At 37.0% G+C, this 19,445-nt stretch overlaps 2 protein-coding genes across 5 annotated transcripts in view; both read right to left on the bottom strand.

The window, feature by feature from the left end:
- Nucleotides 1-19,445, bottom strand: part of atm (ATM serine/threonine kinase) — a 537,450-nt gene that overhangs the window by 59,385 nt on the left and 458,620 nt on the right. The window lies entirely within an intron of this gene.
- Nucleotides 1-19,445, bottom strand: part of dscamb (Down syndrome cell adhesion molecule b) — a 268,823-nt gene that overhangs the window by 45,862 nt on the left and 203,516 nt on the right. For 3 of the 4 annotated variants that reach the window (XM_073924332.1, XM_073924331.1, XM_009291474.5), the window contains exons 12-16: nt 5,302-5,498; nt 2,666-2,762; nt 2,020-2,148; nt 533-700; nt 327-397 (exon numbers count right to left, since the gene is read on the bottom strand). In XM_073924332.1, the coding sequence (XP_073780433.1) occupies nt 327-397; nt 533-700; nt 2,020-2,148; nt 2,666-2,762; nt 5,302-5,498 (662 nt within the window). Of the gene's footprint in view, nt 1-326; nt 398-532; nt 701-2,019; nt 2,149-2,665; nt 2,763-5,301; nt 5,499-9,453; nt 9,556-19,445 lie in introns of those variants that run through there. The other variant, XR_012391241.1, reaches the window with a different exon arrangement.

Here is a 19,445-nt window from a genome sequence, read left to right on the forward strand (position 1 = left end):
AAAAACACTTGATGAGTTTAGATGCAAAAACCTCTAAGTGCCGTCAGAAATTTAAATCGAAAATGAGCATTACTCGCAGCCTCCATTGTTTATGTTAAATTATTTCACTTTGAAGACCATGAAAATCACTTATTCTTTGCCATAAAAGTAAAATTACTGAACTTACACACAAGAGCTTGATAAAAATGCTCATATTACAAGAACATTTTAGATGGCATTCAGAGGGTTTTGCTTCTGAACTATTCACTTGTAAATCACAAAATACAAAACTGTTAATTAAAATATATTTTTACAGTGTGTGCAGAAATCTACAAGTACTAGCTCACCTTCCATGTGACTTTGATGCCCTGGGATGAGATCGCTTCCAGCTGCACGTCTTGAGGAGCTCCGTCGGGTGCTGGATTGAATGCGTATCAGACAGGGAAAATAATGGATTTATCCACTAGGTGGCGCCACAGATAACAAAATATCTCATAATACAGCAGGAAACCTCACAAAGGCCCACATTATTTTGAGTTGTGGGAATACTCACGTGCTTCGTCAGTGGTGATGGTCAGCTCGTTGCTCGGTCTGCTTTCTCCGATCTGGTTTTTGGCGAACATGCGGATGTTGTAGGTGGAAGCAGGGTGAAGCTCAATGATGGTGGCCTGATTCAGCTGAGGGGAGACGTCTTTGGTCATTTGTGATGAGGCCCAGGAAGCTTCAAGAAATACAGAGAAATTTAGAGTATGTGATGATGCAATATAAACCACAAGAAGGATCACAACTTGAAGATGTAATTATAAAAGTAAATCAACATTTCATACACAGTTGAAGTCAGAATTATTAGCCCCCTTTGATTTTTTTTTATTTTTTAAATTTTTCCCAAATGCTGTTCAACAGAGATTTTTACAGTATGTCTGAAGATTTTTTTGCTTCTGGAAAAAAAGTTTAATTTGTTTTATTTCGGCAAGAATAAAAGCAGTTTTTAATTTTTTTTAAAAACATTTTAAGGTCAAAATTATTACCCCCTTTAAGCTATATATTTTCTTCATAATCTATAGAACAAACAATCGTCATAAAATAACTTGCCTAATTACCCTAACCTGCCTAGTTAACCTAATTAACCTAGTTAAGCCTTTAAATGTCACTTTAAGCTGTATAGAAGTGTCTTGAAAAATATCTAGTAAAACATTATTTACTGTCATCATGACAGATAAAATAAATGTATTAGTTATTAATGAATATATTTGAAATGAGTTATTAAAACTATTATGTTTAGAAATGCGCTAAAAAAATCTCTCCGTTAAACAGAAATTGGGGGAAAAATAAACAAGGGGGTTAATAATTCAGGGGGATAATAATTCTGACTTTAACTGCATTTCTAAAAATAAGTTTTACTAACTAATTTCTAATTGAATTATTTTTGTCATGATGACAGTGCATGCTATTTTACTAGATATTTCCAAGATACAAGACTTAACGTGATTTTTAAAGGCTTAACTAGGTTAATTAGGCAAGTTGAGGTGATTAGGTACACTGAAAAAAAAAGATTTAGAGGTTGCAAACAATTTATGTGGGTTGAACTTAAACAAATTAAATTTAGTAATTTGTTCAACTTAATTTGTTTAAATTCAGACCAAATATATTTACACTTAACTTAAAAAAATAAATCCAACGAATCATCTTTGAATCCTTTTTTTTCAGTGCATGTCATTGTATGTGATTAGCAGTGATTTGTTCTGTAGACTATTGGTGACAAAATTTCTAAGAGGGCTAATAATTAGGCTGACCTTAAAATGGTTCAAAAAAATATTTCTTTTCTATTCTAGCCGAAATAAAACAAAAAATAAATTTATTTGCAGTATCCCAATTCAAATCAATTAAGTTAACAAATTTAAGTGGATTAAATATAAAACAATTAAGTTGTACTCAAAAAATATCAAGAATTGTGTTGTTTCATCTTAATGTAAATAAGTACAGTTAAAGTCAGAATTATTACAATTATTACAATTTGTATCATCATATATCATCTTCTACCTGATTTGTTTTTATAGTTGATGTCGTATCCTGTAATGGGGCTGTTGCCATCAAAGCCCATGGTCCAGCGAAGTGCGATGGTCCGGTCCTTTACTTCTCTGATCTCAACCTCAGGAGGGTCAGGACGATCTGCGAGAAAAGCATGGTAACAAAATTTAATCACAATATTTAACGAGTGAATGACAGAATTCATTCAAGTTAAGAAGAAAAAATAAACTCCTGGAAAAAAAACTAGTGGGAGTAAATGATTCTTTCTTTCTTTCTTTCTTTCTTTCTTTCTTTCTTTCTTTCTTTCTTTCTTTCTTTCTTTCTTTCTTTCTTTCTTTCTTTTTTCTTCCTTTCTTTCATTATTTCTATCTTTCTTTCTCTTCCTTCCTTCCTTCCTTCCTTCATTTTCTTTCTTTCTTCCTTCCTTCCTTCCTTCCTTTCTTTCTTTCTTTCTTTCTTTCTTTCTTTCTTTCTTTCTTTCTTTCTTTCTTCCTTTCTTCCTTCCTTCCTTCCTTCCTTCCTTCCTTCCTTCCTTCCTTCCTTCCTTCCGCTGTATTTTTTAACATTTCTAAAACATTATGGGATTTAAAAAAATATATATTTTGATCACCAGTATATAAAACCTGAACAGTCAAATAAATCGTCAAACAATCGTCACCTTGAACTATGAGCTGAATGATTCCTTTATCTTCACCATAAGAGTTAATGGCGATGCAAGAGAAAAAGCCAGAATCCTCTCTGACAGTGTGTAAGATCTGTGGGGGAAAAATGTAAACACAATGTAATAATGACTATTAATGCACTTTACTGAATGCTGAAAGAGATATCGCTACTGTACTAAGAGTTTTGCTGTTCAAATCTGACAAATCTACTTAATAACAATCAAAAGAAGTAAACATAGAAGTTCACTGAGGCAAAACTGGTAAATGATTTGAAAATAAAAGATACGAGTTATACAAAAAACATACCTTAAGTGGTTTGATGCAATATAATACAAACCTTTCAACTGAGATTCCAATACTCAAATGAATACGTTTTGGTAAGTTTCATTAGTCAGTTAACTGGAATTGCGGATTTATTTAAGATTTTTTGTACTTAAATGGAGTAAGTTCACGGTACTCATAAATATTAGTTTTCAACTTAATTGGTTTCCTCAAAAGGTTTAGTTTAAGTTCCCTTATGCCGAGTTCAGACTGCATGATTTTAACCCCGATTTTGACACGCCGACAGGTTTTAACAAATCATCGACAAATGGCTGAAATCACAGGCATGCCGTTGCTCATGCAAGTGAGCGACAATCACACAGTATGAACTATCAAAGACGCGATCTGAGAGAATCGCCGATGAGTCGCCGACACTCGTGAAATATTTGGCATGCTAAATATCTGGAGCTCTAGGCGATTCAAATCATTGACTGAAAATAACATCTGCGAGCACCTGCAGCCCATGAGAGAGGAGCATCTAGTAGTGTGGTGACCTGCAGGCCAGCGGGAGGTTGGTGAGAAGTTAAAATCACTCATTGTCAGTTTATTTGGACCCAAGAAATGGAGGAAAAACTAGTGGAAATTTGGCAGCAGCATCAGTGTCTGTTTGACGTGTTATCTGAGCAAAACCACAAAAAAAAAGTTCGAAAAAAAAAAGGTTGAGCAGAAATTACTAATTCCCTTCAAACCTAGGTGAGCAAATTTGTACATTAAAGGCTCCTTTCTCGTTATATTCAATTACAAAATATGTACGACATGTTTTTGATTGTGAGAGGTAGTTTAGACAAAGTTGTCGGCGATTCTTCCTATTTTAAAGTCATACAGTGTAAAGCCCCCTGTTGATCAGGCAGTGTAAACAAAGCAGTGACAAAACGCTAGCCCAGATAGTCATGCAGTGTTTAAACAACTGTGACATGACTACTTTGAAAATCATGCAGTCTGAACTCGGCATTAAAGGTATAGTTCATCCAACAATGAGAATTCTGACATCATGTACCCACCATTTATGAGTTTCTTTCTTCTGTTGAACACAAGAAGATATTTTTATTGTTGGAAACCTGTAACCACTAACTTCTATTGCATTTATTTTTTCTACTATAGAAGTCAACGGTTACAGGTTTTTAGCTTTCTTTCTCAAAATGTCTTTTTTTGTGTTCAACAGAAGAAAGAAACCAAGGTTTGAAACCAAGTTATGCATAGTAAAGTTCGATTCATTGGTTGATCTCTTAAACCAGGGGTGCTTAAACTTGGTCCTGGAGGGCCAGTGTCCTGCATAGTTTAGCTCCAACTTCCTTCAATACACCTTATGGGTGTTTCTAATACACCTTGATTAGCTGGTTCAGGTGGGTTTGATTGGGGTTGGAACTGAAATATGTAGGACACCGGCCAGGGCCGGCGCGTCCATAGAGGCGACCTAGGCAGCCCCTTAGGGCGGCAGTATAGAGAGGGCGGCATCAGTGACACCTCCCTTACCACCCGCGTCCTCAGTTATGTCCGCGACACCTCCCTCACCACCCGCGTCTTCAGTTATATTCGCGAATAGGCGACAGAATAGAGAGGACGGCGTCAGCGACACCTCCATCAGCACCCGCGTGTCCTCAGTTATATCCGTGCATAGGGCGGCAGAATAGAGGTCCGCTACACCCGCGCGTCCTCACTCAGTTATATACGCGCATAGGGCGGAAGAATGGAGGTCCGTGACACCTCACTTCATTTTCATAAACGGTCACTTTCGTTTTCACATTGGGGTTGAGGGCGGCGTGATCGTCCTCTGCCTAGAGCGGCAGTTTAGCTTTCTCCGGCCCTGACATCGTCCCTCCAGGACTGAGTTTGGACAACCCTGTCTTAAACCTATTGGGATTACAGTGTTTGATCACTATACTAAAGTATTACCTATGCTAAAAACACTATACTAATCAGAGGTGTGAGCCTACACTGGTCTCACGGTTCGAATCGGTTTCGAACCGAATTTGGTTCAATTTGATATCTCGGTGCATCACGGTGCATTGACGATGCTTTCCATACACTGATTTATATTTTTTTCACAGCACAGCGAATCTTGTATTAAAATGTATAAATATTTCCTTGCTCTGTTAAATATTTAAAACGAAAAATAAGTTCAAAGGGGGGCTAATAATTATGACTTCAACTGTACATATATATATATATATATATATATATATATATATATATATATATATATATATATATATATATATATATATATATATAGTCCAGAGCAAAGCTGAATATGTGTGTTTAAATGAGGCATATGATTGCATTTCCAGTTAAGATGGGGGCCTTTGCTCACCTGCAGGGTGGATATGACCTCATCCCCCACTTCCTTCACAGTAACCACATAACGGCTCATGTCTGGGTTGATGATATGAGATTCCTTCTCCCAGCGAACCTTGATGGGCTTTTCACCGTGAGCAGTGCAGCTCATCTCAGTCATGTGACCCTGTTCTGCCCGTGTGGTGTTGGGGTAAGATGTGATCATGGCAGGAACTGAAGAGAGGGAGGAAAAGAGGCAGAGAGTGATGTTTTGGATGAAATTATAAATAACATCAACGACAGCCCATTCAGAACACATTTCACATGCTCAACATGGAACCAATGCACTTTAACAATTATTATTAACACCATAAATCCGGTTAACATGTAGGCCTTATTTGGGTGTTGCACAAAAAGTGCATGAAAATAATTTATGTAAAGATTATTTTGTGAAAACAACCAACTGGATGACACGACTAACCGTAAATCATCTTCCTCTGTCAATAAGCGTGAGCCATAACATACTTGCTTTTGATGCACGTACATACAGAAAATGCTGCTTCGCAGAGCCAAGTTCACAGAGCCCTGACAGTGTGGTTGAGTTGAACATTGAGTACGTTTACAAGGACACCGTTACTTTATCAGATTTTAATACAATTAAGACAATACTTTGATTAAGAGGCACCATGTAAACAACGCTTTTTGATTACTTTAATCCAACTAAAGTCATACCTGAACTAAACAAGAATGGAATTAAGACTTGGAGTATGCATATATTAGTGGTATTATTAAAATAAACACCGCCATCAAACTATTACCGCCATGTAGGACTTTACGGCATATTTTCCAACAAGATCCACACAGGCGGCTGTCAGTAAAGGATCCCAGACACACACATCGCGAAATGAGGACGTTTTTTCTTTCCATTAATTATTCAATTTCAATAGCACTCTTCCACCAGTCCTTACTCCTTATTTGTTAAGAAGGAACATATAAACGTTATTTGACTAACATCTAGCTGCTAGATGTTAGAGGTAACATCACCTCACATTTTGAGGTGTTGCGCCACACTGTTTAAATAGCAAATGCATTTGCGCTCAAATGTGCGCCATAGGCGTTCTGGTCTAAAAAAGCAGGCGTGTTTTGGCGCGTTGCTATTTTGAGAAACTGTAAGTAGTCTGTACTTTAGACCAGAACAAAGTCGGTCTATTGTCTGGCGCAAAGTGCGCCTGGCTTACACACTACACACAAGATGTAGAGCAATACGCAAATATCTTTACATATGAAAAATATATAATATATTAAGGATGGATATATGTATATATATATATATATATATATATATATATATATATATATATATATATATATACATATATATATAATAAGGATATATATATATAGGATATAAATATAAATGATTAAAATATTACAAAACATATTAATTTTTAGCCTACATGAATTTAAATACCACTGCCGTCATACTTTCTTCATCTCGGGAGGCTTTTTCAGTTAATTCAATTTGCTTTTGTATAATGTTATTATTATTAGCAGTTTTGTTGATTATATGCATATTTATGTTTGTTTTATTAAAAACAAGCTTAGATTTGTCCACCTGTCAGGTTTTAGACCATATGAGGCATGGCAGGTGTATTTGGAAATAACTCAGTATTTTGACCACACTTTGTTATTATTGTTCATTTATTTGTTTGCTGGAAATTAGAACTGAATTTAGAAATAGTTTTGAAACAAATCATTGCGCTTAACAAACGAAATTAATTATTTATAGGCTAATTGATGTCTGTGCGTAAAGGTTTCCCTATCCACGAGAGCAAAAGCGAAAGTGAACTTACTTTACGTCATGTGCGCTTATGGCGTGACGCAGCTGGCTCTTAAAGGTAATGGGAGATGAGACTCTGGTTGGTTTATTCTCAAAACACACCTATAACTCATTTAGAAAATAAACTCAACCCTTTTAGACCATGTGCCACGGACCAAAGCGGATTTTCCCGTCCTTAAATTAGCAAAGTTAAATTAAATTAGCTAATTTACCGGTATTTTCAAAAAGGGCCTGTTCACACACACACCTTTCCGAAAAAATTGCCGGTATAATTTTCCGGAAAGGTCTGTATGTGTGAAAAGGGCTAAAGAAAAGGTGTAAAGCACCAAAAGCGACCATTTAGCTGTTGTTATCCATGAATTTTTTTGTTATGATGACCATCCGACAATCTATTTCAGCTTAAATAGTGCTTGAAATGTCACTGTAATGCAGTATTTTAATATCATAATAAAGTAGTAGCCTAAATGAGGTATATAACCGCAAAAAGGTAAAATTTTTGAGAATAAAAGAACCACCCCTTTCACCAGGCTGGCTACGGGCCTGATAGTCAAAGTACACAGCTGGGAGAAGGTATACAGTACATTACTTTAGTACAGCTAACATGAAAAGTATGAGTTCAAAAATTAACATCAGAACAGCTTCATGGACAATTTTACACACAGAAAAAATATTCTGCTTGTGTTTCATAAACGAAGCCCACTGAGATTACTGTCACGAATTGCTTTTTTTTTGACATTCTCCTGAACATTGTATAAGCATTTTTATTGCATTTCACACAATAAAAATGCACGCCTTGGTGCAGACAGTTGATCATTGCCACAGCTGCATGTCTCTCTTAGTTCCATATAGAGTGATCCGATCACCTCAAATGAAGAAACAGAGCAGAAAGCAAACTGGGCTGCTCACACTGCAAGCACAGACATGAAAAGAGCCGCAAAACCTGCTCAGGCCCGTCTCACCCTGCACTGTCTTAAACCTTGTTACCCTGGAGCAGTGTGAGGGATCTCTTTCGCTTTCTCTCTCTCACTCTCTACTTGGCTATGATTAAATGATGAGCACACTTCGATTATTCACTTAGATTCACACTAGCACTTTTTTTCCAACCCAGGTTAAATACATTGCTTGAGGTACGTTTTGCTGCACGTTTCAGATGACGATGTCATTAGAGAACGCTGTCTACATTTTTGTGAATCTGAAATTTGCTAATTAGAGTATGTTTTTGTTTTGCACTTCAGATACATTTACTTCGGTAACACTTTATAATAACTACACACTATAAATCATTTATTAAGCATTAGCAAATAGTGAACTCATTATCTGTTAAGCATTAACTCTACATTAATAAACGTTAGTAAGCATTTTATAACTGCAGCTACAAATGCTGTATTCTTGACTTATAAGCACTTATATAATGTGTTTAATGATTGTATTTTCATACTTAGTTAATGATTTATTTTTCATTAATAAATTAAGTATCAAATTATTTACAAACTGTTTGTATTTAAGAGTAGTTGAGGGTTTTTAGGATTATTCAGAATGAGTTAGTAAATGATTAATAAACTATTGAAATCAACATTTATATGTCTTATTATTCAGGCATATACTAATGGTTACTATATATGTTAATAAATGCTTTATTAACTCAACGTCATGCAGTTTTGTGACCTAATCTAAAGTGAGGACTGTTCATGCTTTATAAATCCCTTATAAATGACAAATAAAGGCTCAGTTAAATTCTAAACAGGAAAAAAAGACATTATTCATTTCTCTTCATTTAAAGATGCACAAATGAAACTGTACTTCAAATGAACAATGCATCTTTGCAACCTTATCTAAAATAAAATCACTATAGAGTTTAAACATTACATTTTATTTTATTGTTTAATTATTATATTGTTGTTTTATCCAGTTATATTTTGACACTCCTGTTATTTGGCAATGTTTGAACTTTACAGTAATTTTACTTTTTAGAAAGATTGCACAGATTATCGTTCATTTGATTCTGAGCCTTTATTTTTCATTTATAAGGCATATGATGTTTTGTTTCATAATGTCTTTTAATATTATATTCCTTCATTACTGCAACTGATTCCTGACAAATTAAACAGACACATTTCCCGCTGACCTCTGTGAAGAAATATTCTTTGACCCAACGTGACTGAAATTTCCTGCACTCACTGTTGGTTTTCCTTTTTCTTGGTTGTGCCATCATGGCTCGGCAAAACGTGATTATCAATTATATTTCTTTCAGTTTGTTCAGTTTGTTTTACTTCATAACAGGAACTGCTGCCTAATTGAAGACATGTCATACGATACCCCGTGGTTATTTATGGAATTACGCTCATTTTTGTATAGCGGGCCAGATTCTATTAATATTTATAAAAAGCCTCGCGGGCCGCCACAAAACTGTTTGTAGGCCACAGATGGCCTTGCAGTTTGGACACCCCTGCTCTATATGACCCTGGCAGGCAGATATTTTGCACAAAAAAGACTTTTAAGGGTCGCAAATCTATTTCATCACACTTAAGTTGAAAATAATGCACAATAAATATGTTTGCCAACACATGCTTTGATGAATTAAATTAAGTAGTGAGTTTATCACTCCCTGTTTCATTGGCATTTTTGTCCAAATTTATTTTTGTTACATCCAGATTTCCTGGTTTCCAACCGTGTTCAACAGAACACTCATAAAGCTCTGGAAGCACTTGAGGAAGACTAAATGATGAGTACATGTCATTTTTGAGATGAATTTTCCCATCAGCTGCTCAAGGACAAACAGACAGGAAGAGACAGAATAAAGGGGAACACAAATGCAGTTTTGTGGGTCGACCCTCCCCGTGCCTAGGCTCATATGCTGCTGAGGTTTAGCGCGGTGTGAAGTGGCGGAAGTTGACATGATGAAGAGTGTCAGAGTCAGGCCTGCGAACGTTTAACTCTCATCTCTTATTCACTCACAAGCTCCGTGCAGCAGCTCCATATGAGAGAACGCTGATTTATTTTGCATGACAACTATGAATTTTAAGTAAGACACATTAAAAAGCGAAAATATCCCTCCGCCTGCTCTAAATGTTATTGCTCTTTGGCAGCGAGGGCTTTTCTCTGAAGATCTAATGTGCATTCGAAAATTGCAGCCTGAAGATGTGAATTTTTACTGACGACTGAGAAGTTTTTATTTGTTTATTTATTTTAAAAGCCTTTTTTATTGTTAGAAATATTTAAAAATTGTTTTCAAAATTTGAAAAAATAGAAGGTGGCAACGGTGAATTTACTAATAGTTAACTAATAATTAACTAATAGTTAATTATTAAATTCATGAGCAAATGAAAAATTTTTCATGTTTTTCAAGTTTTTACATGATAGTGGTGCCTTTTCCAATTGGTGGATCACGTTTAACCATGCCATCGATCATCATCAAAAAATAAAAAAGTTAAAAAAAGGAACATAGGAACACAATCAAACTTACGAAATTGGCCAGTTTTATTGTTTCTAATTTATGATTGTTTTCAACTCACAGCAATACAACTATTCAATGAGTGCAATTGTTTGTATTCAATTCTTTATTGTTATTATAATTTTCCAATTTTCATATCTGCAATGCCTGTATTTTGGCATTGCAGATATTTTCAATTAATTGTGATTCATTTTCGAAAAAAAGTATGATTAATTAGTTAATTTTTTTTAATCGATTGACAGCACAAATTTTTTATAATAAACCAGTAGATTTCATATCATGTGACCACATGGAAAAAAAGTGTACCGCTATTCAGTTTTTATGCATTTCTAATATGAGTTTGATTACCATCCTGTGACATTTATAGCCATACTGAAAGCACCAGCACATTAGATTACCTCATTACTGAAAATAAAGACTAGCAATAGCATACCTTTATGTTACCTGTTTTTATTACAGTTATAAAGCACACTTTTACTTGGATCCGTCTCAGACTGGTGTCTTGAACATGACAATGAGTTCACTGTACTCAAATAGCCTCCACAGTCACCATATCCCAATCCAATAGAGCACCTATGGGGTGTGGTGGAAATCTGCAGCAACTGCCTGATGCCATCGTCAATGTGGACCAAAATCTCTGAGGATTATTTACAGTAACTTGTTAAATCTATGCCATGAAGAATTAAGGCAGTTCTGAATGCAAAAGAGGGTCCAACATGGTACTAGTAAGGTGTACCTAATAAAGTGGCCGGTGAGTGTTTCGGTGTAGGCAGGTAATAAACCACTAGTTAATGGTGAAAACTGATCCAAATATTAAAGTGTAGCTGTTTTTTTTTCTTTCTTTCTCCATTGTATTTGTGTATATGATCTTGAAAACATTGAAGTGTATTTGAGTGCAATGTGTACAAAAAAAAGGCAAGTCGTCAAAAAATGGCAAGTTCTCAGTTCTACGAATTTCTACTTATACACATCCAAAACAGTGTGTATAATCTCATTTAAAGTCTTGCAGTCAGCAGCAGAGGGGCTTCAGGCAAGAGGGGCTCTAAATGGTATTCCCATAACAGCTTAGTTGATGTATATTTTTAATATCCAGCAATATTACAGGCTCCTGTAATAAAGAGAGAGGGGGGAGCGCTGATGGCAGCCATAACCGCACATCAAACAGGATCTCCCTTTATTCATTTCAGCAGCCATAGAACAGCACCTAACTATTATTAAACAAACTGGGGAAAGCCACAGGGAGCCGCAGGGAGATTTTCGAGAGCGAGTGAATGTTGTCTTTTCACAGGCAGCATCCGTGACTTTTTAGAACTTGTTATGGAATTCTGTTTTGAAAATCTCACAGACACTAAAAAATAATGTTTGTCGTTTGTTCAAACTACTTCTTTAAAATTAGCTGAAGCAACACAATTTTGGAGTTATTTGTTGGATAACTTAATTGTTACATGTTCAATCTACTTAAAATTTATAAAAACTAATAAGTTAACTTAATTCCTTTATGCTGTCTCATGCTGTCTTTTTTTACAGTGCATACTTGTACGTTTCTTAAAAATTATGATTGAAGAAATTGATTGGTTACAAAAAGTTACCCAGTTATCAAATAATTTACTCTTTTACTTTACACTTTTATGGAGTTCAGACTCAGACTTAGGGCTCTATTTTGATGGTCCATGCACAAAGTGCAAAGCGCAGGGCGCAAACACTTTCAGGGCGTGTCAGAATCCACTTTTGCTAATATAAGGACAGAAAAATCCGCTTTGCACCGTGGCGCATGATCTAAAAGGGTTGAGCTTATTTTCTTAAAGAGTTATGGGTGTGTTTTGAAAATAAACCAATCAGAGTCTCATCTCAAATTCCCTTTAAGAGCCAGTTGCGTCGCGCCATAAGCACATTTGCCATTTACATGAGGACTTTATACAGTAAGTGGAAAAACTGAGCATTTCACTAGCAAGAAAACAGTAAAACAGAGCATCTGCAGCGCCAGAAGATAATGCATCTCATAATCTACTTTCACTTTCGCTCTCATGGATAGGATTGTATGCACAGAAATCATTTAGCCTAAAAATAATAAATTTTGTTTATTAAGCGCAAAGATTTGTTTCAAAACTATCTATCTAAACTCAGTTTAATTTCTAGCAAACAAATAAATGAACAATAATAACGAAGTGTGTTCAAAAACCTGAGTTATATCCTAATACACATGATGTGCCTCAGAGACCTGACAGGTGGACAAATCTAAGCTTTTTTTTAATAAAACAAATATAAATATGCATATAATAAATAATACTGCTAATAATAATAACATTATACAAAAGCAAATTGTTATGAATGAACTGAAAAAGTCTTCCGAGATGAAGGCATGAAGGCAGTGGTTTTTATATTTATGTAGGCTAAAAAATAATATGTTTTGTAATATTTTAATCCTTTATATTTATATCATTATTATATTCTATATATATATATCCTTAATATTTTAATATGTTTTATATGTAAAGATAATTGCGTATTGCTCTACATCTTGTGTATATTAAGCAGTGTGTAAGCAAGGCGCATAACTTACGCGCTTTACGTTGGACAATAGACTGGCTTTGTTCTGGTCTATTGTAAATCTAGTATAGTTTCTCAAAATAACAACGCGCCAGCAATGCGCCTCACAACGCCTATGGGCGCACATATGAGCGCAAATGCATTTGCTATTTACATAGCGTGGTGGAAAACATCAAAACGACTCATGCACTGAGCTGAAACTAGCAAACAGCTATTGCGTCACGCCTTGCGCCACATTGCGCCGGGTGTATGATAGGGCCCTAAAAGTTTATTATCCTGTTCACAGAATCTAAGGGTGCTTTCACACCTGTGAATCGATTCAGTTGTCTGAAACAGGGATTAAAATTGTTGCTCTTTGTTCTTGGTGCAGTTCGTTTTCACACAGTTTCTCAACGAACCAAAATAGCTAAAACAAGTCACGTGTGAGTAAACTCTCGTCCCGCTCAGCTGTCGGGGGGTGGTGGTTTGGTGGTGTTTGACAGGGTGCGCGCAACTTGTCTGAAGCATACCTGCCAACACTACCGTTTTCCCCGGCGTCTCCCGTATTTCCCGCCCATCTCCCATATTGTTCTGTCTCACGAAAAACTTCCGGAATTCAACTTGGCCCATGGGCCCTAGTTTGGGTATCTTTGGTCTAAGACCACAGACATGTTACCCTGCAGCCCAAGACCGGTTACTCACTGAAGCCAAGCAGGGCTGAGCCTGGTCAGTACCTGGATGGGAGACCACTAGGGAACACTAGGTTGCTGTTGGAAGTGGTGTTAGTGAGGCCAGCAGGGGGCGCTCAACCTGTGGTCTGTGTGAGTCCTAATGCCCCAGTAAAAGTGAAGGGGACACTACACTGTCAGTGGGCGCCGTCTTTCGGATGAGACGTTAAACGGAAGTCCTGACTCTCTGTGGTCAATAAAAATTCCATGGCACTTCTCGTGAAAGAGCAGGGGTGAAACCCCAGTGTCCTGGCCAAAGTCCCTCTATCGGCCCTTACGATCATGGCCTCCCAATCACCCCCTTCCACCGAATTGGCTCGATCACTGTCTCTCCACCAATAGCTGGTGTGTGGTGAGCGCACTGGCGCCGTTGTTCTGTGGCTGCCATCGCATCATCCAAGTGGATGCTGCACGCTGGTGGTGGTGTGGAGAGACCGCCCTCATGATTGTAAAGCGCTTTGGGTGTATGGCCATACACAATAAATAAGCTATATTAATACACTACATTACATTACATTACAAGACAAGCTTCAGATTTTAACAAAAAAGTAATTAAAACAAGTAGCATTTCTCTTTTTCTACACACACACACACACACACACACACACACACACACACACACACACACACACACACACACACACACACACACACACACACACACACACACACACACACACACACACACACACACTGATGAAGGTGGTGCATATGTAGCCTTTAATGGTCCTTATTGTCAGCCCAATGAAGCATATAAGTGGCGTTTAGAGAGGAACGCAGGTTAAAGAGCATGAAATATGATCGTCTGATGGCGATGCGCAGACTCATTACAACAGCTGAGCGATCAACACAGAACAAAAAGGCAAATGTTTCTACGCCCATACAGTCTGCAAAAAATACTGCAAAGAAATGACAAAACTGTAAACACAGATCATTCAGATTCTCTTAGCGCGGACAAAACAAGTGAGCCTTAAAATATCCTTGGCACTTCGGACTAGCAAGCGTTTACGGCCGGGCGTGAATTAACTATGATAACTCCATTCGTGTTTTCCACTTTGATGGCCATGTTGAATACGATTAGTGTGTATGGTGTAGCATGCGGTATGAAAACAGAGGCTGCAGCGACGACTCTGGGTGTATATAATCCATTTCAGCCCTCATTTTATCACCAGCACAGGGGCACCCTGGGAAACTAGGCCACCTCGTCATGTTGCCACGCCTGAATGGGCCATCTACCCCCTTCTTTCTCTCTCTCTCTCTCTCTCTCTATCTCTCACACACACACTGCCTTTTTTGTGCAGGCCAATAGAATGAGGTATATTCTATGGTTTAGGAGAGGCAGCGCAAGTGTGTGTGTGTTTGTGTGTGTGTGTGGTTGGTGCAGGCTGCCATGCTGAAGCAATTCCCCTTTTTGCTGCACAATTGGTCACAGTCTGAGCATGTGCTCTCTTTGATACTGAAGGCAAGGGAGCGCCACAAGACACTCACACACACATGAAGAAAGATGACAATTTAAAGGAAAACACAAGACGAACATTCTCTGCCATTCTCCGTCAATTTGATAACTACTTTGATTTTCTCAACCATCAATAGCATGCATATAAGCCTAAATCTGTATAGTACATGAAACCTGCACAGTCACTATTTATCATTGGTGATGCGATGGTTTGTAATGTTTACCTTTTCGGTATTCATAGGGCTCGAAATTGCAACCGTTTTGGTCGCATATGCGCCCGAAATTTTATCTTCACATGAAACCCAGCTCTCAGTAAACAGTTGTCATGTCAACTTGCTGCAGTAAACAAATCCAAGTCTGTAATGCTTGCCCCGCCTTCACGCTCTTCTTATTGGCCTACCACTGCTCTAGCACTGAAATATCACCTGTCAATCACTCAGTCAATGCCTTCTGGCTTGGAATGACAGAGAGAGCTACTACCGTGAAAATGTGAAGCACTGAAAATGAGAATGAAGATAACACTGATAGATTTTATTTTAGAAACTATGGCATCTAAAGTTACAAATAATGACACAGCTTACTAGTGATCAAGTGCTGAATGTTAATCCACCATCTACACCAGGGGTCTCAAACTCGCAGCCCGCGGGCCATTTGCGGCCCTCAGTGCAATATTTTGTGGCCCGCACCGACCACTGTACACTTACAGAATCAGCAGAGCGGGGAGAGAGAGCGCTCCCCGCTCCACTGATTCTATCCGTACACAGCGGTCACTGTCATTCCCCGCCCGCCGTGTAAACAAAGGAGCGGGGATGCCGGTGACGTCACCACGCACCCCGCCCCTTTGTTAGACGCTGTGACGGGCGTGAAGTGTTAGGAGGGAACTCGCGCCGGCCAGAACCAAGGTAAGCTGTTCCCGCCCCTGCCTGCCACTTAGCTACCTATCTGCAGCCTGCCACCTACCTAGCTACAGCCTGCATCTTATATATATATTATAGGTAGATACAGACTGGCACAGACTGATGTGACTGGAGTGGGGCGAGGGTGTTTTATTTATACATATATGAGTTCCCCCAAGCCATACTGAGGGTCTCAACTGCTTCCGCTCTAAAGCCAAATGTGGTTCAGATTTGTGAGAAGATGCGCTGTCAAGTCTCTGGCAGCAAGGAGTAGGCAAAAGATGCCATGTTCAGAAGAACTGTTCATAATCTTCACTCAATGTTCTATTAATGTTCAGGACACTTCATGTTCAGAAGAAATAATTAAAACTGTTAATAATGACATTTGAGGACTTTTTTTTTTAAATCCCTTATGCGGCCCAGCCTCACCCAGACTTTGCCTCCTGCGGCCCCCAGGTAAATTGAGTTTGAGACCCCTGATCTACACTCTTCGAAGAGTGGATAAAAGACTTCCATTGGCTTCAAGTCCGCTATGAAAAATCTGTGGGATGAAATTTTCAGGTAACTGTTTGCCACATCTAGCATGAGAGCTTCTGTTTAATCCTTCATATAATCGCCAGATGCTGTCCGCCTGCAAGTGGCAGATATATGTCAAATTTAACATAACGTACACCATCGCAAACGTGCTTGCACTGAGTAAACTAGCATCGCTACTCATAAAAAGACTGGTATGGTTATTAACATGACGTATGCATATAATTCGGTACAGTATATGTCAAAAGCATCAGTGCAATATCAGACAGCACCCATGGGAACAGCACAGTTATATCGTTAACAGATTCATTCATGTCAAGCAGTGCCTGCAGGGCCGGTGAGTGGTCCGTGTACCTTTTGGTCACTCAGTTATGTTATAAAAATCTATTTTCTTGAGATAACGGGATTTCGTTGAGACATTTTCCTCACGCATGTGTGTATATATATATATATATATATATATATATATATATATATATATATATATATATATATATATATATATATATATATATATATATATACATATATATATATTTTTTTTATTTTATTTTTTATTTTTTTTGCTTGTTACACTCAAAAAAATCTATTAGGCATGTATTGGATTTACAAAATAAAAATTTGTCAGATTGAAAAGAACAAATCAAGTTCATGTTATTTGAAACTGAATCAAGAAATAATCAAATGAATTTGATCAGTACATGTTGATTCAATGAGACTGAGACGCTTCAAATCGACAAGTCTCACTCTGGAGAGTAACTTCGCGCATATCAGTAGGTGGCGGTAGTGCGTTTGGATGTCACCATACGAAAACAACAAGAAGAAGTATCACCGCGTGTTTTCGGCACAGTTTGGGAATTGGTTTTCCCAAGAGCTTGAATGTTATGCATGTTATGTTGTTGGCTATATGTTTCCTATACATTTTAAACTTTTACATTTTGAATAGAAGTACCAAAGTGAAGAAAGCTGTTTAAACTCAACTGGTAAAAAAAAATGATGTTACCGTCCTACAGGTATTGCTTGGGGATCAGTTTTCTTAAGAGCCAAGGTTATTTTGTTGGCTAAATGTTTCTTATACATTTTATATTACATATTACAATTTTGGATATTATATAACATTTTGTATCAGAATATTAAAGAAGAAATTTGTTTAAATGTCATTGGTGCCTGCTAAAGGCTATAATAAAATATATATATATATATATATATATATAAATATATATATATATATATATATAAATATATATATATATATATATATATATATATATATATATATATATATATATATATATATATATATATATATATATTTCTTTTATTATATTTCTTTTATTATATATAAAACATGTTTTCTTTCACACATGTGCTTTGAGTTCATACAACATGTTCAAAGGAGTTCAGGTATACTTGATTGGATTAGATGCATAAAGGGTGCCACGATTAAATCATGTTCATTCAACAAATTTTTTTTTTGAGTGTAGTTTGATTACTGTTGATTTCAAATGCAATAAATATGTTTGTATAAAACTTGTAGTAACGGTGCTTATAATTGGTGGGTTACACTACATTTTGGCTGATGCGGCTAAATTTTTAAGATTAGGAGCACCGGTGCTACCAAGCAAAAAGGTTAATTTCGAGCCCTGATTCAGATCACCACATCTGCCTGAAGTCTCGACATAAGGCACTAGGATTTAGTAAATAGTGTGATTCTGGATCACCAAAAAACTCTGTAAGGGTCATAATTATTAATTTTTCTTTAATGCCCCAAATTATTAGTATATTAAGTAAAGATCATGTACTGTAAAGTCGGATGTGACTTTAGATTTAGATCATAAGCTCATCCCTGATGTAGAGAAAATGAATAAAATGTGAAAGATCAAGTATAAAATTACACTATAGCTACAGTTTTTACTAATGTTGATATCATATTATTTTTTTGCGGTTTCCAACAAATGTTATGGTCCAATACAACAGTGGTTCTCAAACTGGGGGTTGTGACCCCTGCGGGGATCGCAGAAGAATTTTAAGAGGTTGCGAGAGTGATTTAAAAATTGTGTAATTCTCAGTGATCATCTCATTTTCAGTATTACAAGTGAAAGCTAATATTGTCAGATTTTTGAAAGACATTAGTGAAGTTAGTATTTAAAAAGGTGAATGGAACATCATAACTGTGCAGCGGATAACTCGATAGTTATCAATACACCACGCATCTGGATGTGAAAACCGCATCTGCAGAGATTGATAAATTTATAATTCGCAAATCTAAAAATGTTGAGGAAACTGGACAATTTGCCTGAATCATCGGAACCGTCTACTTTGACTAAATTCATAAAGGATTTGGGAGACATTTAGGCATTATGCATCTTTGCACTTGAAACGCGGCGCTCAGGAACCTTTTTAAAACAGTTGTCATGTCAACTTGCTGAAGTAAACAAAGACCGCAACGCTTGCCCGCCTTCACGCTCTTCTGATTGGCCCACTGCTCTAGAACTGAACGCGAATGGATTGGTTGAAATCAAGCTGACAATCACTCAGTCAACGCCTTCTGCATTCAGATGACAGGGAGAGCTGAGCTACAACCACGAACATGTAACGCGCTGAAGATGAGAGAATGAAAACAACACTGATAGATTTTGATTTACAAACCAACTAAAGCTTCAAATAATGGCACATCTGATTACTGATTATGTGGTGAATGTTAATCCACCATCTACACTTTTGGAAGAGTGGATAAAAGACATCCATTG

Source organism: Danio rerio, chromosome 15, assembly GCF_049306965.1.
Source record: "Danio rerio strain Tuebingen ecotype United States chromosome 15, GRCz12tu, whole genome shotgun sequence".
Taxonomy (NCBI): Eukaryota; Metazoa; Chordata; class Actinopteri; order Cypriniformes; family Danionidae; genus Danio; species Danio rerio.